The sequence below is a fragment of the Scylla paramamosain genome, chromosome 25, assembly GCF_035594125.1.
Source record: "Scylla paramamosain isolate STU-SP2022 chromosome 25, ASM3559412v1, whole genome shotgun sequence".
Taxonomy (NCBI): domain Eukaryota; kingdom Metazoa; phylum Arthropoda; class Malacostraca; order Decapoda; family Portunidae; genus Scylla; species Scylla paramamosain.
In genome coordinates, this window is record NC_087175.1 from 21,124,565 (window position 1) to 21,141,281 (window position 16,717).

At 39.6% G+C, this 16,717-nt stretch overlaps 1 protein-coding gene across 5 annotated transcripts in view; it reads left to right on the forward strand.

Moving 5' to 3' along the window:
• The first annotated feature begins 431 nt into the window (after positions 1–431).
• The window catches only part of LOC135113345 (eukaryotic translation initiation factor 4B-like), a 33,424-nt gene continuing 17,138 nt past the window's right edge, over positions 432–16,717 (forward strand). For 4 of the 5 annotated variants that reach the window (XM_064028588.1, XM_064028589.1, XM_064028591.1 and 1 more), the window contains exons 1-6: positions 432–537; positions 11,692–11,829; positions 12,944–13,122; positions 13,754–13,870; positions 14,388–14,538; positions 15,762–15,944. In XM_064028588.1, the coding sequence (XP_063884658.1) occupies positions 447–537; positions 11,692–11,829; positions 12,944–13,122; positions 13,754–13,870; positions 14,388–14,538; positions 15,762–15,944 (859 nt within the window). In that variant the 5' untranslated portion in view covers positions 432–446. Of the gene's footprint in view, positions 538–6,970; positions 7,100–11,691; positions 11,830–12,943; positions 13,123–13,753; positions 13,871–14,387; positions 14,539–15,761; positions 15,945–16,717 lie in introns of those variants that run through there. The other variant, XM_064028590.1, reaches the window with a different exon arrangement.

The window sequence follows — 16,717 nt, forward strand, 5'->3', positions numbered from 1 at the left end:
GTGGGAGGAAGCAGGACAACAGGTGGGTGCCCAACAGGTGTGTTCGTAGCTGTCTCTTGTAGCCGTTCGCTCTTTGGACAGCCGCGTACAAGAGGACAGCTAGGAGCACAACATGCTGTCCACAACAACATGGCTGAAGACTTTGTTACAATATTAGCCAAATATAGGGAAGAAATAAACCCTGTAAAGCATTCACAATAGTCAAGCTTTTATTTTTCAAACAAAGAGCGGACAACCACGTACAAGACGACAGCTATGAGCACGACACGGAGTGCAGCTGTCATCACGTTACTGCAGGTTTGTACTGTTAGTGTACTTGTGTGTTTAATAAAGGACCTCTGAAACACTCTGGACGTGTGTGGATCCCGTCAACTTATTACCCTGTCACACCCAGCTGTGTGTGTCCTCTTCTGGTGATAAGAGATACGAAGGGCGTGGCAGTCAGGATGTATTGCTTTGGCCCTTGTACTCATCCGGCAGCTTCCGGAGGTGCACGTGGCTTCAACCTTCTCGCTCTTGTACCAAAGGTTATAACAGGTAAAGTATCTTTACGTACATCGTCTAGTCATCTTTGGTCTTGTAGTAAAAACTGTCTTTAATCTTGAAGCAAGAATTATACAACCTTTTACATAGCCTTGGGTTTTTAACAAAGATTAAGCAGTCTTTTATACTCTGGTCATTTAACACAGATTATACACACTTATAGTCTTCGTTAATTCAACGGAGATTACACAGTCTTCGGTCATTATATAGAAATTATACATACTTATAGAATGTTTGGTGATTTAACAGATTAAGCAACCAGTCACAACATGTGGTGTTGTAAGGTAACACTGTCTTGCAGACAGACTCGTTTGACTTGGTTTGACTTTGATAACTGATTTCAGACCATTTTTTTTTCCAAACTCATTAATTAGATGATTATTGTACCAGTACTTATTAAAGAGGAGGGAAAGAATGAAAAGCAAGTGGATTTTGTGAACATCAGTTTTATTTTTTGTGATAGAAATGGATCATAAGTGATACCCGCAATCAAGTCCTCTTTTAAGTAATAAATTGCCATGTCTTTTATTTTATCTTATCTATTTAGTATACAGGCTTTCTAACTCGTACGATAATTATGTTCCGATTGTTTCGAATTGGAGCTTTTGAGTCTCTCAGTCTCGGGGCACCATATTTCCAAGAAGCCAGGGACGTGCTTATGTTAATGTGGCCAGCTCATTTGTGGAACTAAAAATGAGACATTCTACAGACAGACAGAGAGAGAGAGAGAGAGAGAGAGAGAGAGAGAGAGAGAGAGAGAGAGAGAGAGAGAGAGAGAGAGAGAGAGAGAGTTTCCTCTTTCTATATTACAACGTTTCAGCTTCGCATAAGGCATCATCAGGCTTAAAGAAATAGAATAAGTATACCGACACACGGTATATGGAGTTGCAGTGAGGTAATGGTTAAAGCAAGGATGAAAAAAAAAAAGATAAATAAATAACGTTACTTGATATATGTATGTAATGTAAATTTTCTCAGCCAGGTAATGACACCGTACTTGCATGTGTTTAGCTTATAACCTAGTTTATTATTATTATTATTATTATTGTTATTATTATTATTATTATTATTATTATTATTTATTTATTTATTTTTTTTTTTTTTAGTATTAAATTTATTCAGTTCATCATCAGTGACATACACAAATATTTTTTGTTATTGTATATTTTCAGAAACAAGTTATTAAGGTTTCAGTATTCAGTATGGTAGGAAATATTTATACACGAGGCTTCGGTACAGATGTGTCAAATGTGACCACACTCCACCGCACCGCGCAGCTCTACCTACTACCTACACAGCATCGTGCGCAGCGGCCACCACTCATGGAACTCCTTACCAGCAACTATATAGCCACACGTCAACATTGCACTTCCTCCATATTCAGAAACACTCAAAAAAAAAAAAAAAAAATGTTCATACAGTCTTCAGTCACTGTAAACACTGGCACTAACTACGAATGTGTTTCTTTTTATGTATGTGCATATATGAAGTGTGCGTATTGCGTGCTGGTTAATATGAGAGGAAGAACAGGTTTATGTGTACATGTGATTGCGTATCAAATGGCTGCATTGCAAATATATGAACTAGTGTGTGTGTGTGTGTGTGTGTGTGTGTGTGTGTGTGTGTGTGTGTGTGAAGATGGAATGTTTCAGATGATATTTTCTGCCACAAAGTATTGGCAATTTTGAAGGCGGGAGGATTTGTCCCATTTATGACAACCATCCTTTTCCTGCTGGATTCATGCACTTATTATTCCTTCCTTAGTTATGTTGATTTGAGGTACGTACATTCTTTTTAGTTATATTTATCTAATTTGTTTTATTTGTTTCATATATTCCCCCCCCCCCAACAACATTTCCCATACAAATCAGTGCTGTACCGTGGACTAAGGCTTATCTGAGTCCGTCCTTGGTCACACTTATTCATGTTGCACTTTTCTCTTTCCTACGCAGTGAATGAAGGGTTTATCGGCGTGCACCACCGCTATCTGATAACACCATTACCGCACTCCCGGACAGTGAAAGCAATGTAAACAGCACTGATCGACTCCTCTGGTTGTGGTGAGCAGATAAGGAATGTTGTCGCATTATCTTTAATTTGCTGAGGAAACGAAACACACTCAACGTCATAAATAGACTATCAATTTAAGCAAAGACTACGAGCTGGAAGTTAATGGAGGTTTTAAGTATATCAAACAAGCCTCATGAGCTTTCTTAAACATATTGTGGCGTTAGCATTAATTTACTGAGGACACGAAACACACTCTGATCTTCATGAATAGATGATTATTACTGTAAGCTGCATGTACAGTATGCACTACCAGTTAATGAAGCTTTAAGGTATCACGTCGGAAACAAACCTCCTGAGTTTCCTTAATTAAACATAGATACTGTCGTATAATCATTGATCCACTGAGAAAACGAAATACACTGATGGTCATGAGTTACTGGAGCTTTTAAGTACCACGTCGAATACAAACTCCCCTGAGCTTTCTTGATTAAACATGGTCCCATAATCGTTAAGTCGCTGAGAAAATGAGAAGAAAAAATTGAGCATCCTGAGTTTTTTTTTTTTTTTTTTTTTGAGGAAAGACACTGGCCAAGGGCTACAAAAATCCAATAAAAAAAAAAATATGCCCACTGAAATGCCAGTCCCATAAAAGGGTCAAAGCAGTGGTAAAAATTTGATGAATAAGTGTCTTGAAACCACCCTCTTGAAGGAATTCAAGTCATAGGAAAGTGGAAATACAGAAGCAGGCAGGGAGTTCCAGAGTTTACCAGAGAAAGGGATGAATGATTGAGAATACTGGTTAACTCTTGCGTTAGAGAGGTGGATAGAATAGGGGTGAGAGAAAGAAGAAAGTCTTGTGCAGCGAGGCCGCGGAAGGAGGGGAGGCATGCAGTTAGCAAGATCAGAAGAGCAGTTAGCATGAAAATAGCGGTAGAAGACAGCTAGATATGCAACATTGCGGCGGTGAGAGAGAGGCTGAAGACAGTCAGTTAGAGGAGAGGAGTTGATGAGACGAAAAGCTTTTGATTCCACCCTGTCTAGAAGAGCAGTATGAGTGGAGCCCCCCAGACATGTGAAGCATACTCCATACATGGACGGATAAGGCCCTTGTACAGAGTTAGCAGCTGGGGGGGTGAGAAAAACTGGCGGAGACGTCTCAGAACACTTAACTTCATAGAAGCTGTTTTAGCTAGAGATGAGATGTGAAGTTTCCAGTTCAGATTATAAGTAAAAGAACAGACCGAGGATGTTCAGTGTAGAAGAGGGGGACAGTTGAGTGTCATTTAAGAAGAGGGGATAGTTGTCTGGAAGGTTGTGTCGAGTTGATAGATGGAGGAATTGAGTTTTTGAGGCATTGAACAATACCAAGTTTGCTCTGCCCCAATCAGAAATTTTAGAAAGATCAGAAGTCAAGCGTTCTGTGGCTTCCCTGCGTGATATATTTACCTCCTGAAGGGTTGGACGTCTATGAAAAGACGTGGAAAAGTGCAGGGTGGTATCATCAGCACAGGAGTAGATAGGACAAGAAGTTTGGTTTAGAAGATCATTAATGAATAATAAGAAGAGAGTGGGTGACAGGACAGAACCCTGAGGAACACCACTGTTAATAGATTTAGGAGAAGAACAGTGACCGTCTACCACAGCAGCAATAGAACGGTCAGAAAGGAAACTTGAGATGAAGTTACAGAGAGAAGGATAGAAACCGTAGGAGGGTAGTTTGGAAATCAAAGCTTTGTGCCAGACTCTATCAAAAGCTTTTGATATGTCCAAGGCAACAGCAAAAGTTTCACCAAAATCTCTAAAAGAGGATGACCAAGACTCAGTAAGGAAAGCCAGAAGATCACCAGTAGAGCGGCCTTGACGGAACCCATACTGGCGATCAGATAGAAGGTTGTGAAGTGATAGATGTTTAGGAATCTTCCTGTTGAGGATAGATTCAAAAACTTCAGATAGGCAGGAAATTAAAGCAATAGGACGGTAGTTTGAGGGATTAGAACGGTCACCCTTTTTAGGAACAGGTTGAATGTAGGCAAACTTCCAGCAAGAAGGAAAGGTAGATGTTGACAGACAGAGCTGAAAGAGTTTGACTAGTCAAGGTGCAAGCACGGAGGCACAATTTCGGAGAACAATAGGAGGGACCCCATCAGGTCCATAAGCCTTCCGAGGGTTTAGACCAGCGAGTAGATTATTGATGATAGCAATTAAAGTGTACATCAGTTGAAGGTTAATAGAGCTTTTAAATATCATGAAGAAAACAAACCTTCTGAGCCTTCTTAAAATATAATTGTCGCAAAATCACTGTTTCTCTGAGAAAACTAAAAACACAAATGTTATAGTATTTTTTATGCGGGTTTCATTTACACGGCAGAGAGAGAGAGAGAGAGAGAGAGAGAGAGAGAGAGAGAGAGAGAGAGAGAGAGAGAGAGAGAGACGTGACTACCCTCTCTTACTAGATATTCTTATCCATGAGAAACAGCACCTTCATAAACAGCCTACCATATATCAACCTTACTCAACCAAGCTGACTGGAAAAAATGTCACGTAATAATAGTAGTGATGAATCTGTATTATATCCATTTGTACCCTGACGACAGACAAGCAAGCAACACTATTATGTGCTTACAACTCAGTACAGGTGCTAAAAATACTGAATACTAAATACAAAAAAAATAAAATAAATAAATAAGTAAAGAATGACGCAAGTTTTGTATTCATTGGCGTCTGTGAAGTTGTCACTAAACACACTGGCCGCTTGTATTTTCCCAACAGTAACCGGGAAAAGAAAAGAAGAGAATATAAGTAGGTAGGAAAGAAAGTTAGATGCAAGAGAGAATTACTAGAAACTAAAGAAGATTAAAATAACAGAGGAGAAAAACGGTGAAAAGATACTTGCAAGAGAGAGAGAGAGAGAGAGAGAGAGGGAGAGAGAGACACGTGACTATATAACTCATCAATAAGCTTCCCTAACGTCACTATTCTCTTATTTGTGACATAATAACAGTCAGATAATGCAGTTACTGTGCACTGCATCTAAAGTTGTGATGCAAATATCTATCTACAGGGTTGTTGTCTTAATTAAAGGGACAACACCATTTCTGGATTTTCTTCTTGATTTCTATTTGTTTCTTTTAACCCCGGACCAGAAAGACCAGCAAGTGACTTCGCCGATAGGGTCACCACGCGGTTCATATCTCTCTGCCATGAGGTTACAGTCAGATCAGAGCTTGTCCTCTTATCGTGACGACTTTCAAAGGTCAAAGAGATAACAAACTGGGTTTTCAAGTGTCTTTTCCAAGCAATAATGTAGATTCTTTGTTAATATATCCATAGAGTCGTGAAAACACCCTTGAAAACCCTCAGGACTTCCTGCTCACAGTCGTAGTGTTTCAGCAGAATACGATCCCATCCCAGACTGACCTCACTCACGGCTGTCTCCCTGAGACCTCACTTCAAGCAGGGCGCGGCGGGAATAGGAAGGGGCAGGGAGGGAGAGTGAGGGGGTGAGAAGATATAAGTCTGGAAAAATGTGAGGGAGGAATTTCCTTCATCTGAACTAAAATTTTCTTCCTTGCATCTCCGACCTCTGTTCCTTCAACCACATCATCTTTTTTTTATTCTTTAACTCATTCTATTTCTCTAACAAAGCCGATCCCTTTCCTCGTAACTCCAAATTTTCCCTCCAACGCCAAGCCACTGGCCACGCGTAGGCTTATCAAAACCCAGCAGAAATATATATATATTTTTATATATCAAAACTTTCCTTCCTTTCTTCTTCATTTATTTTTAAAAATATAAGAAACTGAGGATGATGAAAGTAATAATGAGTTTGTTTTATGGAATAATATGAGTTTGTTTTATATTAGTAATACGTGAGTGCCGAAGAGATGCGTGGAGCCGAAACTGATCTAAAAAAAAAAAGAGAACCATTATCAAAATAGTAAAAGTCTTGATTTTAAAAGATGAATTTTATAACGGAGAATTACAACAAATACTAATGATAACGTAACAGCTCCATTTACCGAAAATAAACGGTAGAATTTTTAGAATCTGTTTTCAGTGATCTTGAAAAGGAAACAAATAAGGAGTCTGAAAAGAAATAAAAAAAATATTTTGGCTTAGAAGATAATTCATAAGAAATAAGAGGGGAATTAAGAGAAAAAGGAAGAGTACGGAAAAAAAAATGTCTTCACGAACTAGAGACCGGGAATAAATAATTATTGAATTGTGAAAAGTAAAGAATAAAATAAGAAGGAAACATAAGACCTCAAAAAAGAAAAAAAATATATATATTTTATTTATTTATTTATTTATTTATTTATTTATTTATTTATTTATTTATTTATATATGTTTATACACCTGAGAAGAAAGACACAAACACACCACAATAGAAATCACACAAAAAAATGCTATCAATTATCGCAACATTCTGCACCATAAAATCCTCCAGAAATAGATATTATAATAATTCAACCCCATAAAAATCTGGTGCCGAGATGGAGGTTTGCGCCGAACAAGAGGCTCCGCAGACCGTCATGTCGTCTGGAGGTGAGTACGTGTGGGCGGCCATGTGCTGCCCCCGCCCGCCGCCCACACACCGCCCACCACACCCACGTCCCCACAGAACCACCAGAGACATCACAAAGGGGGGCGTGGTGGCCGGAAATAAGGCGAGGAAGGGAATAGAAGTGTATAAATCCCGTATCCCAAATCCGCCTCCTTTCATCAGCTAGCCTTGTTTATTTGTTATTATTTTTACGTGTTTTTAGCTCATCTTGTTCCGTTTCCTTGGGTTTGTTAGCATCTTTTAGTTGTCTTGCTTATATTCCAGTGGTAGTGTGTATGTATTTCCAGTTCTTACGAGTTTTCATTCCTGTCATATTCACTCCATTCTTTTTGTATGCTTCGGTCTTCCTGCTCCTCCTGGATTGCATATTAGGGGATCTGTATGTTTAACTTTTATCTTCAAGTTGTTTTTGTCTTTCACTCCAGCACACAAGCACGCGTTCCAACTGTACATTCCATTTGCATTCCAGTCTATTCCTGCCCCGGTTTATGTATGTTAATTAATATATCTTATACATTATTGGTTTACGTGTCTTTACTCTTGTTTACCAGCGTCCATAAGTCTGCATTCCAGTTACTTGAGTGTACATTCCAGTCTTTGCATTCCAGTCTACATTCCTGCCTTGGTGTTCCCACTAACTGATGCATTCCAGTAACTATTGGGTTTTGTATCTTAGCCTTGTTTTCCTGTCTCCACAAGTTTACATTCCAGTTTTTTTTCATGAGTGGGCATTCCAGTCGTAGCATTCCAGTCTCTTTCTGCTCTGGTTTATTGGTATTATTTAATATATATCAAGCAATGTTAAAAGTTACCTATCTTGTCTTCTTTTCTAGTCTCTCCAAGTTTGCATTTCACTTAGATTCCAGCTTATTTACTTCCCTTAGGTCATCTCATTACACACTCCTGGCTCATCTGTAACTCTGGCCAGTCAGTCAGATAAAGCAAATTGCCTGTGAAATACTAGGGTTACTGAGATCTACAGGTACACCAGTCTGTTGAAGGAGTGTTAGTTAGGGGTTTGACACTGAAGGATTGGAAGTAGTGTTGGTTAGGGCTTTGGCAGAGTGAAGGATTGGAAGTAGTGTTAGTTAGGGGTTTGGCAGAGTGAAGGATTGGAAGTAGTGTTAGTTAGGGCTTTGGCAGAGTGAAGGATTGGAAGTAGTGTTAATTAGGGCTTTGGCAGAGTGAAGGATTGGAAGTAGTGTTAGTTAGGGCTTTGGCAGAGTGAAGGATTGGAAGTAGTGTTAGTTAGGGCTTTGGCACACTGAAGGATTGGAAGTAGTGTTAATTAGGGGTTTGACAGAGTGAAGGATTGGAAGTAGTGTTAGTTAGGGCTTTGGCAGAGTGAAGGATTGGAAGTAGTGTTAGTTAGGGGTTTGGCAGAGTGAAGGATTGGAAGTAGTGTTAGTTAGGGCTTTGACAGAGTGAAGGATTGGAAGTAGTGTTAGGGCTTTGACAGAGTGAAGGATTGGAAGTAGTGTTAGTTAGGGCTTTGGCAGAGCAAGGGACTGAGTTAGGTACGTTATGCAGAACCAGCAGATACAGGCAAAGTTAAGTTTACTTCATTGGGCCCTAAATTCTTTTGATTGCAATCTTAGCCCAATATCCTAACCTGTCTTGGTGTCTTGACAACATGAAGAAAATAAGGGAAGCTGCAAGAAGCCATCAGGCCTACATGTGGCAGTCTCTGCATGAAGCACATCTGTCTATATTCCAGGCATTGACCAGCTTACACATTTTGGCCACATCTTGAGGCCATTATTGATTTATGTTTCAGTCATTACAAGTGTGGTACATTCCTTCAATCACTTAGCTGTCAGTAGGTGTTTGTATTCTTTCCATTACTTACATTCTAGCCATGATTAGTTAAGTTTATTTTGAAGCAACTTTATTGACCTCAAGATGCAAATAAGATATAACTAAAACAATGAAATGATCATAATACTTAAGCATGTATGATATTCACTATACAACATTTTTTAACATGATAATACTCCTTTAAGAAAACCATTATAGAACAAAAAGCTAAAACAACAAAAATTCTAAGCTCATCTGGCTGATTAAGTTTACATGTCTTGGTCACCCATTCCTATATTTACGTTCCAGCCATGACTAGTGGTTACCTCTGAACACATTCACTTGTCTGAGCTGACGTGGCCTAATAGATTTGCGTAAATATTCAGGTCACTTGTTGTGCAACTGACCCTCTGAGTGTTTGAAACCTGCTTGATGATTTCCTCTCGCTCATTGTTGCTGTTCTCGTTTTCCTGCCGTTAGCTTTATAACTGTCGGATTAGGAGTATTTAGCAAGGAGACAAGGATTTAGGACTTTTGTTTTTTCAAAGTATTAATTTTATTTTGTTTATTTATTTATATTTTTCTCTCTCTTCTTTTTTGTGTTGAGTTGGCTTATTTATCTTGAGGCTTAAATAGCATTCACTCCATGTACAAAAGATGAAATGGACAGTGTGAAGTTTGATCTAAAATATCCATCTGACTCATGCTCCAGAAAATTTCAAGGTTACGGTTGTAAGTGTGCCTACTCTCCTGTGTCTGCAGCACATACAGGTGTGGGTAGTGCACTGCATTACTACAAGGTGGCTGACAAGATGCAGATAAAATATGATAGATTATTTCATGATATATAATCACAAATTGATATCTTCAACAAATTGAGAGAATTTCTCACCAAAGGCCAAGTTGGCCTACCAAACACGAGGACTGATCTTGCAGAGGAGTTGGAAGTCACAGATGTATTTACCTACAGTGACTTTGGCCTAAAAGTATCCAACTCTGACTCCAACTGTGACTCCACACCCTTGCTAAAATTAAGTAGTTTTTTCTCCACGCATAATTAATTTCTTCAATACTCCATACATCAGTATATGGTAAAGTGGAAATCAGACTGAAAAACATGAAGAATGGTTGTTTGATTCACTCATACCATCATGGAGACACTGACAAATTAATCAGAGAGGCACATCACTGGCAGCTGAACTCTTGTCAGGACACTCACAGTAAACACCTGTGTAATGTATTACTGGTCAGGCCAAGGTGGGGGTGACTGCCTGAGGGATCTTTGGTTGTGTTAACTGTCCTGTCATTACAGAGATTCCTGTAGAGAGAGCCTGTATAACTATTAACCTTTCACTTCTAGACAATATTTGCAACAATTATGTACAACTTTTTCAATGCTCATTTATGCATTATTCTGGTTTTCTATTACTTTTATACTTTTTTATTTCTTTATTTGTTACTTATTTTTGTATTTGTTTTTATTTTTATTTTATTTTATTTTCGTATGTATGCATTTTTCACCCCCTTGGTCTGCTGGTCACCCAGTCAACCATTCCCCTATAGAAAGAATTTAGAACTCATAGTCTTTGGGTGGGACTGAGACAACTCACAACAAACACCAGGACAGTGAGGTCACAACCCCTTGGTTCATGTACATCCCGCACCTGCTTGCTGCTGTTGAATAGAGCCCTTGACCATGGACAAAAAATGGATAAAAGAACACACTAAAATGCTGTTCCCAGAAAGAAAACAGTAAGAAAATCAAGAGAGAGAGAGAAGCCCAATAATTTTCTGAGGTGTCTTGATACTCCTCTTTTGAAACAGTTTGTCATAGGGTGGGGGAAGTACAGAAACACAAAGAGGGTTACTGGCAAGATTATGTAATGGAAGTATGATGTTAGTGGAGAAATGCAGTCAGACTACATTGGTCAGGGTGGGAAGATGAGTGTTAAGTAATGGAGAGACATAATCCAGTCTGCATTGGTTAGGGCGGGAATTCCGCCAGCTGATCCCAAGGCCTTCTCTGATACGAGGGTCTGTGTTCTGAGACTGTTCTCTCACTGCAACTATTTTCAAAGGCCACAGTGATGAGTAACCAGGTTCTCAAGAATGTTTTTCCTGTTAGTAATGTAGAAATCTTGTTAATCTGTCATCACAACCACAAAAACACCCTGAAAACCCTTGCAACTTAAATTAGAGCCCTTTGAAAATAGTGGGTGGGCAGAAGTGTTTCAGAATATGGTCTGAGATCTTACAACAGCATTTTGTGTCTCTTCTGGCTCTCCCTTTCTCCACTGAATTAACAATGTTTAATTTGGACTGGATGTTGTGTTTCTCAGTAACAACACATGAAGACTGCAATAGTCCTGATGAAAGCCTGAAAATTTAAGGATATGAACCTTTCTCACATTTCTTTTGCAACATGCATTCCATTTTGTGCCAGCAGGTAAAAGAGTCTGTAAATTAATGCAGCTTTATTAGGACAGGATGTTATTTTCCCCAATAAATCCCTAAGAACATAGGAAGACTGCAGTAGCCCTGATGAGAGCTTAGAGTGTTCAAGGACATGAACCTCTCTATTCCCTTAACAATGTGTGTTCCATTTTGTTGCTGCAGGTAAGAGTCACTGAACTCATGGGCTTTCATCAAGACTGGGTGTTGTTTTCATCAGTAAGAACACAAGGTTACAGTAGTCCTGATGAAAGCCTGAAAATTTTAAGGATATGAACCTTTCTTTCATTTCTATAGTAATATGTATTCCATTTTGTGCCTTCAGGTAAAAAAAGCAAGAAAGGGAAGGGGAAAGGAAAATCCCTGTCCCTTGGGGAGTTCCTGGGAACCTCCAACACAAACACTGGCTCTACTGTGGTGGTGAACAAAGGCAGCTGGGCCGATGAGAGCGAGGACTTTGAGGGTGAGTGTGACGGAAAGGGAAAGGGAGCAATAGGGAGCAATATATACTAGCCCTAACATTGCTAAACAATATTCCATAATGACTTACAACATTTTCAACACTTCTTTGTAGACTGTCATGTCTTTAACAGATATATAGCCATGAAAAATTAAATTCTGATTTTCTTTTCCTTTATATAAGTGTCAAACATTTTTTTACACATCTGTAAACTCAAGACAATCATAGCTGCACAAGACTTTCTACTTTCGCTGCAGTTCTGTCCATCTCCGTAATGCAAGAGTAAGCCAGTATCCACAATCTTTCATTCCTTTCACTGGTGAAATCTAGAATTCTTTGCTTCCTTCTGCATTTCCCCTTCCTTTGACTATAATTCTTTCAAGAGGGAGGTCTCAAGACACTTCTCTCATTTTAGTTAAACCTTTTGACTCTTCTTTAGGGACTGGCACCTCAGTGGCCCCTTTATATATATGTATATATATATATATATATATATATATATATATATATATATATATATATATATATATATATATATATATATATATATATATATACATACATACAGTAAAACCTCCCTAAACCAAACCCGAATAAGCTGATTATCAGATAACCCAAATGCCCTTATGGCATCTCTGAGTGACAAGCAAAAGTACACTACATAGTAGTACAGTGTGTAATGTTATGTTAGCTCGTGTGACCAGTTGAGAATTGGGTGACCTAGGTAACCCAAGTTGCCCAACTGAATGCACCCCAGTTAATATATTGTGTACAGTGTGTAATAACAAAATATGGTGTAAATATCTGTCTTGGGGCTTATAATGTGCTAACAGATGTGCTGTAAATAACAATAAGCGTACAGCAATCTACGAGTCTCATTTTTTTTACTTTTGTACTTTGCTCTGAATGTTAAGACAGGATAACAGTAGCAGGGAAAGCCTTAAACTAGGTACTAAGTGCAGAACAATAACTTAGAAAGCCAGGAGATGTAAAGAACTCCCTAAAGGCTTAAACTAGCTACTAAGTGCAGAACAGCAGTATTAGAACTTAAGTAACCTGAACCTATAAAGAAAGTCCCTACTACATATCATCCTATAATGTACACCTTTCCCTGCAGAGGACCGGTACCAGGGGCCCACCGAGAGGCTTGTGCTGCCCACCGCACCCCGCACTGCCCGGGAGCCTGATGTGGACCTGGCCAGAGTACCAAAGGAGCCACCCTTCACTGCTTACATTGCCAACATCCCCTTTGAGGTGGATGACAATTACATCATCAGATTTTTCCAGGACCTCAAGGTGTGGCTGGTGTTTGTATTTTTGGTATTATTTATTTAGTGTTTCTGTTTTTATTTAATCTTATTTGTCAGATCATTTGTGTCTTTCTCTCAGAGTGGGACTGATGTTTGTACCTTTTTTTGTGTTCTGTGTGATTTTGTATTTATTTATTTATTGTTATTGTTGTTTCTTTAGTGTCTTCTTATTTTATTTGACCTTACCCATCAGATTTTTTTTTTCTAATTCTGTATGTGATTTTTTTTTAAAGTATTGTTTCTTTAGTTTGTTTAGTTGTTTAGTTTGGTCTTACTCATTAGATTTTTTTTTTTTTTTTTTCAGCTGTTGTTTTACTCCTCCTTTTCCTCATTTTTCATCCTCCTCCTCCTCCTCCTCCTCTTGTGATGATGGAGTAATCTTAGAGCCATATTCTGTCCTGTTGTACCTCATGTAGGAACTCAGAGGTGATCATTCCTTGCAGATTATTAATTGGCTTGATAATCAAATCCCTAAAGCCACATTTTATCCTCTTCTACTTTATTTAGGAGCTCACAGGGACTTTGATTCCTTGCAGGTTGTAAATGAAGGGGAAGGATTGGAAGTCTAACTTATAATCTGACCCTAATACCCTGTTGTGTCTTGTCCTCTGCCACAGATCAAGTCAATCCGTCTGCCCCGGGAGGGAGGCGAGGGAGGACGCTTCAAGGGGTTCGGCTATGTGGAATTCGAGACCCGGAGTGAGCTGATAGAGGCCCTGGGCAAGAATGATGATGTGAGTGCTTGGAGTGTGGGCAGTGGCAGGGAGTCTTGTGCTGGTAGAAATCCAGGAACAGATTCTCATGCATTTTGGTGTCTTGTCTCAACTTCTTTTGGCAGGCTGTAGTGGAAACTATTGGATATCACAAAAGAAAGATAACCTGTTTAGCCTGTTTAGATGCCTTGCTAAAACAATAGAAAACCAGAATTTCAAATAAGTTAATCAGTTTAGTTCTGGAATTGTCTTCATATTCTTTTCCTGAAATATTTGGCTTACACTTCTGACCTGCTCATTTCTCTTATAGTTTGTTCCAGATACATATATAAATATATTCCAATAAGGGAAGCTGTTATTAATACTCAAATATATACCTCCTCCTTGTTACTTTCTAGGTACCTTTATTTTTATGAGAGAGGCTGTAATTAATATTCAAATACCTCCCTTTTGTCAACTTCTCTTATGCTCTCTCAAGTGTGTGTGTGTGTGTGTGTTAGTCATCTGTCCACCCTAGAAGCACCACTTTCTCTGCCAGATGATGGGGAACCGCAAGGTCCGCTTGGATGTGGCAGAGGGTGAGGGTGGCAGCATACGAAGGGGCTTCTCAGACCGGAGTGGGCGAGACGATGACCGGCTGGACCGCAGTGAGGGTGTGTCTGACTGGCGTGCTGCCCCCCCTAGAGAAGGTAAGTGTGGCGGGGGCTGTAGTGTGTGGTGCTGGCTGTGTCATGGTGTGTGGAAGAGAGGGAGGCACTGTGCTGGGTGAGGCATCAACACTTTACCTGCTGTCACTTAGTAAAATGATGTCTTCCAAATGTTGAGTGTTGCTCCTCCTAGGGTAGTTGAATGTGGCTGGCTGTCTCTGTAGTGTGTGCTGCTGGGTGTCAGGGTGTGCAGTAATGGAAGAGAGCTAGGCACTGTGCTGGATGAGGCATTGTCAACACTTCACCTTCACTTCTTAATAAAATTATCTCATGCTAATGTTGGGTATAATTTTGAAAGATGACATTATGAAGGTGATCAATTGTATGGCTATGTATATCAAATATATATAGTTTTTTAGTGCCTGTGGTTTAACTTTTTGGCTAGTAAAACTGTTAGTGTGGCCTTTCATTGATTTATGGAATTGAATTAAGCTCAGAATTTGGCCGAGTTCCTCCTAGATAATAAAAGAATGTATTGATAAATTAAGTTTTAGAGTTGGTTTATATTTTCCTGTACTTTTACCATGCAGGTCATGTGTGTACACCTTTTCTTTATGCACAGCTACTTTTTTATGCAGTTCTGTTTCAGAAATGTTGTTGTTTATATGATTGCAGCTTCAGTTCATCCTTGGAGGCTGAAGGTTAAAAGGTTACAATATTACATCAGTTTTACACAGTTTAGCCACACATAATGATCATACTTTTCTTGTTATTGCTCTTCCTAACGTAGTTCTGATTTGATGTGTGACAACTGTAGTTACCCTGTGAAATTCTACCTACCATTCTGTACTTCAATATACTGGTGTCTTTTTTCTGGAGGAGTCTGTTGCAGAAGAGTGTACATGTGCGTCTGTTTGTGTACCCAAGCCTTGTAGTATTCTCAAGCCTCTGACACCTCCATTCTCTCTCTCTCTCTCTCTCTCTCTCTCTCTCTCTCTCTCTCTCTCTCTCTCTCTCTCTCTCTCTCTCTCTCTCTCTCTCTCTCTCTCTCTCTCTCTCCTAACACAACCTAACCAATCAAACTAAACTCAACCTAACCTAACCTAGCCCAACCCAACCCAACCCAACCCAACCCCATCCCAACCTAACCTAACTGAACTTACCCTAACCTAACCCTACCCAACTTAATCCAGCCTAACTTAACCCAACCCAATCAAACCAAACCAAACCAATCCAACCTAACCTAACTTTACCTTACCCCACAGACCGGGACAGCCGTAGTCCAGTGCGCGGAGGCTTTGGAGACCGTGATCGCGGAGGTTTTGGAGACCGTGATCGCGGAGGTTTTGGAGACCGGGACCGCGGCTTTGGTGACCGGGATCGAGGTGGCTTTGGTGACCGCGACCGAGACCGAGGGGGAGGCTTTGGTGACCGCGATAGAGGGGGAGGTGAGTATTGGTGGTCTGGTTTTTCTCTCATCCCTATTGTATTTTTTATTTTGTTGTTATTATTTATTTAGAGTCCTGGTCTTCTTTTCCTACTACTTGGCCAGAGCATCTAATTTTTTTTACCTCATCACTTCTGTAATGCATTCCAATCCTGCCGTGTTTCGTGCTTCTTCATTTTATGGATGTTCTCTGTTGTTGTTGTGATAAGCAGAAATGCAGTAAATCCATAACATAATGAACTATTTTATGCGAAGGTTAGTTTCTTATGTCGTAAAATTTGTTCTATCCAGTGGTCATTATTGTGAGGCATTCTAGTGAATTCAAGGCTTTATACAGGGTATCATAATTATAATGTCTCTGTTTTAGTACAGTAAAATCCCTCTTGTCCGGCATTCGAGTATCCGGCAGCTTCAAGTATCCGGCACATTTTTCCCCGAGCCTTAAAATCAATAAAAAATCAATGTGTACTCATAAAATTGATTAAATTATGAGGACGGCACAATCCCCGAGTTCCAAAAACAGTTTAATGTCAAGGATGTGATATTCATGGCTTCACTTGCTTGGCTAGACATTAAAAGGCAAACATTGATGCGATGTTGGTGCAAATTGTACCCTTTGATGATGTGTGATGATGAGGATGATGAGGAGTTTGAAGGGTTTGTAGGTGGCATGAAAAATTCGGTGGTGAGTGAGCTGAGGGAAATGGGGGGAAATGTGCAACTTAAAGTGACAGATGAAGCGTTACAGGAATGTGTGGACGTGGACGAAAATCA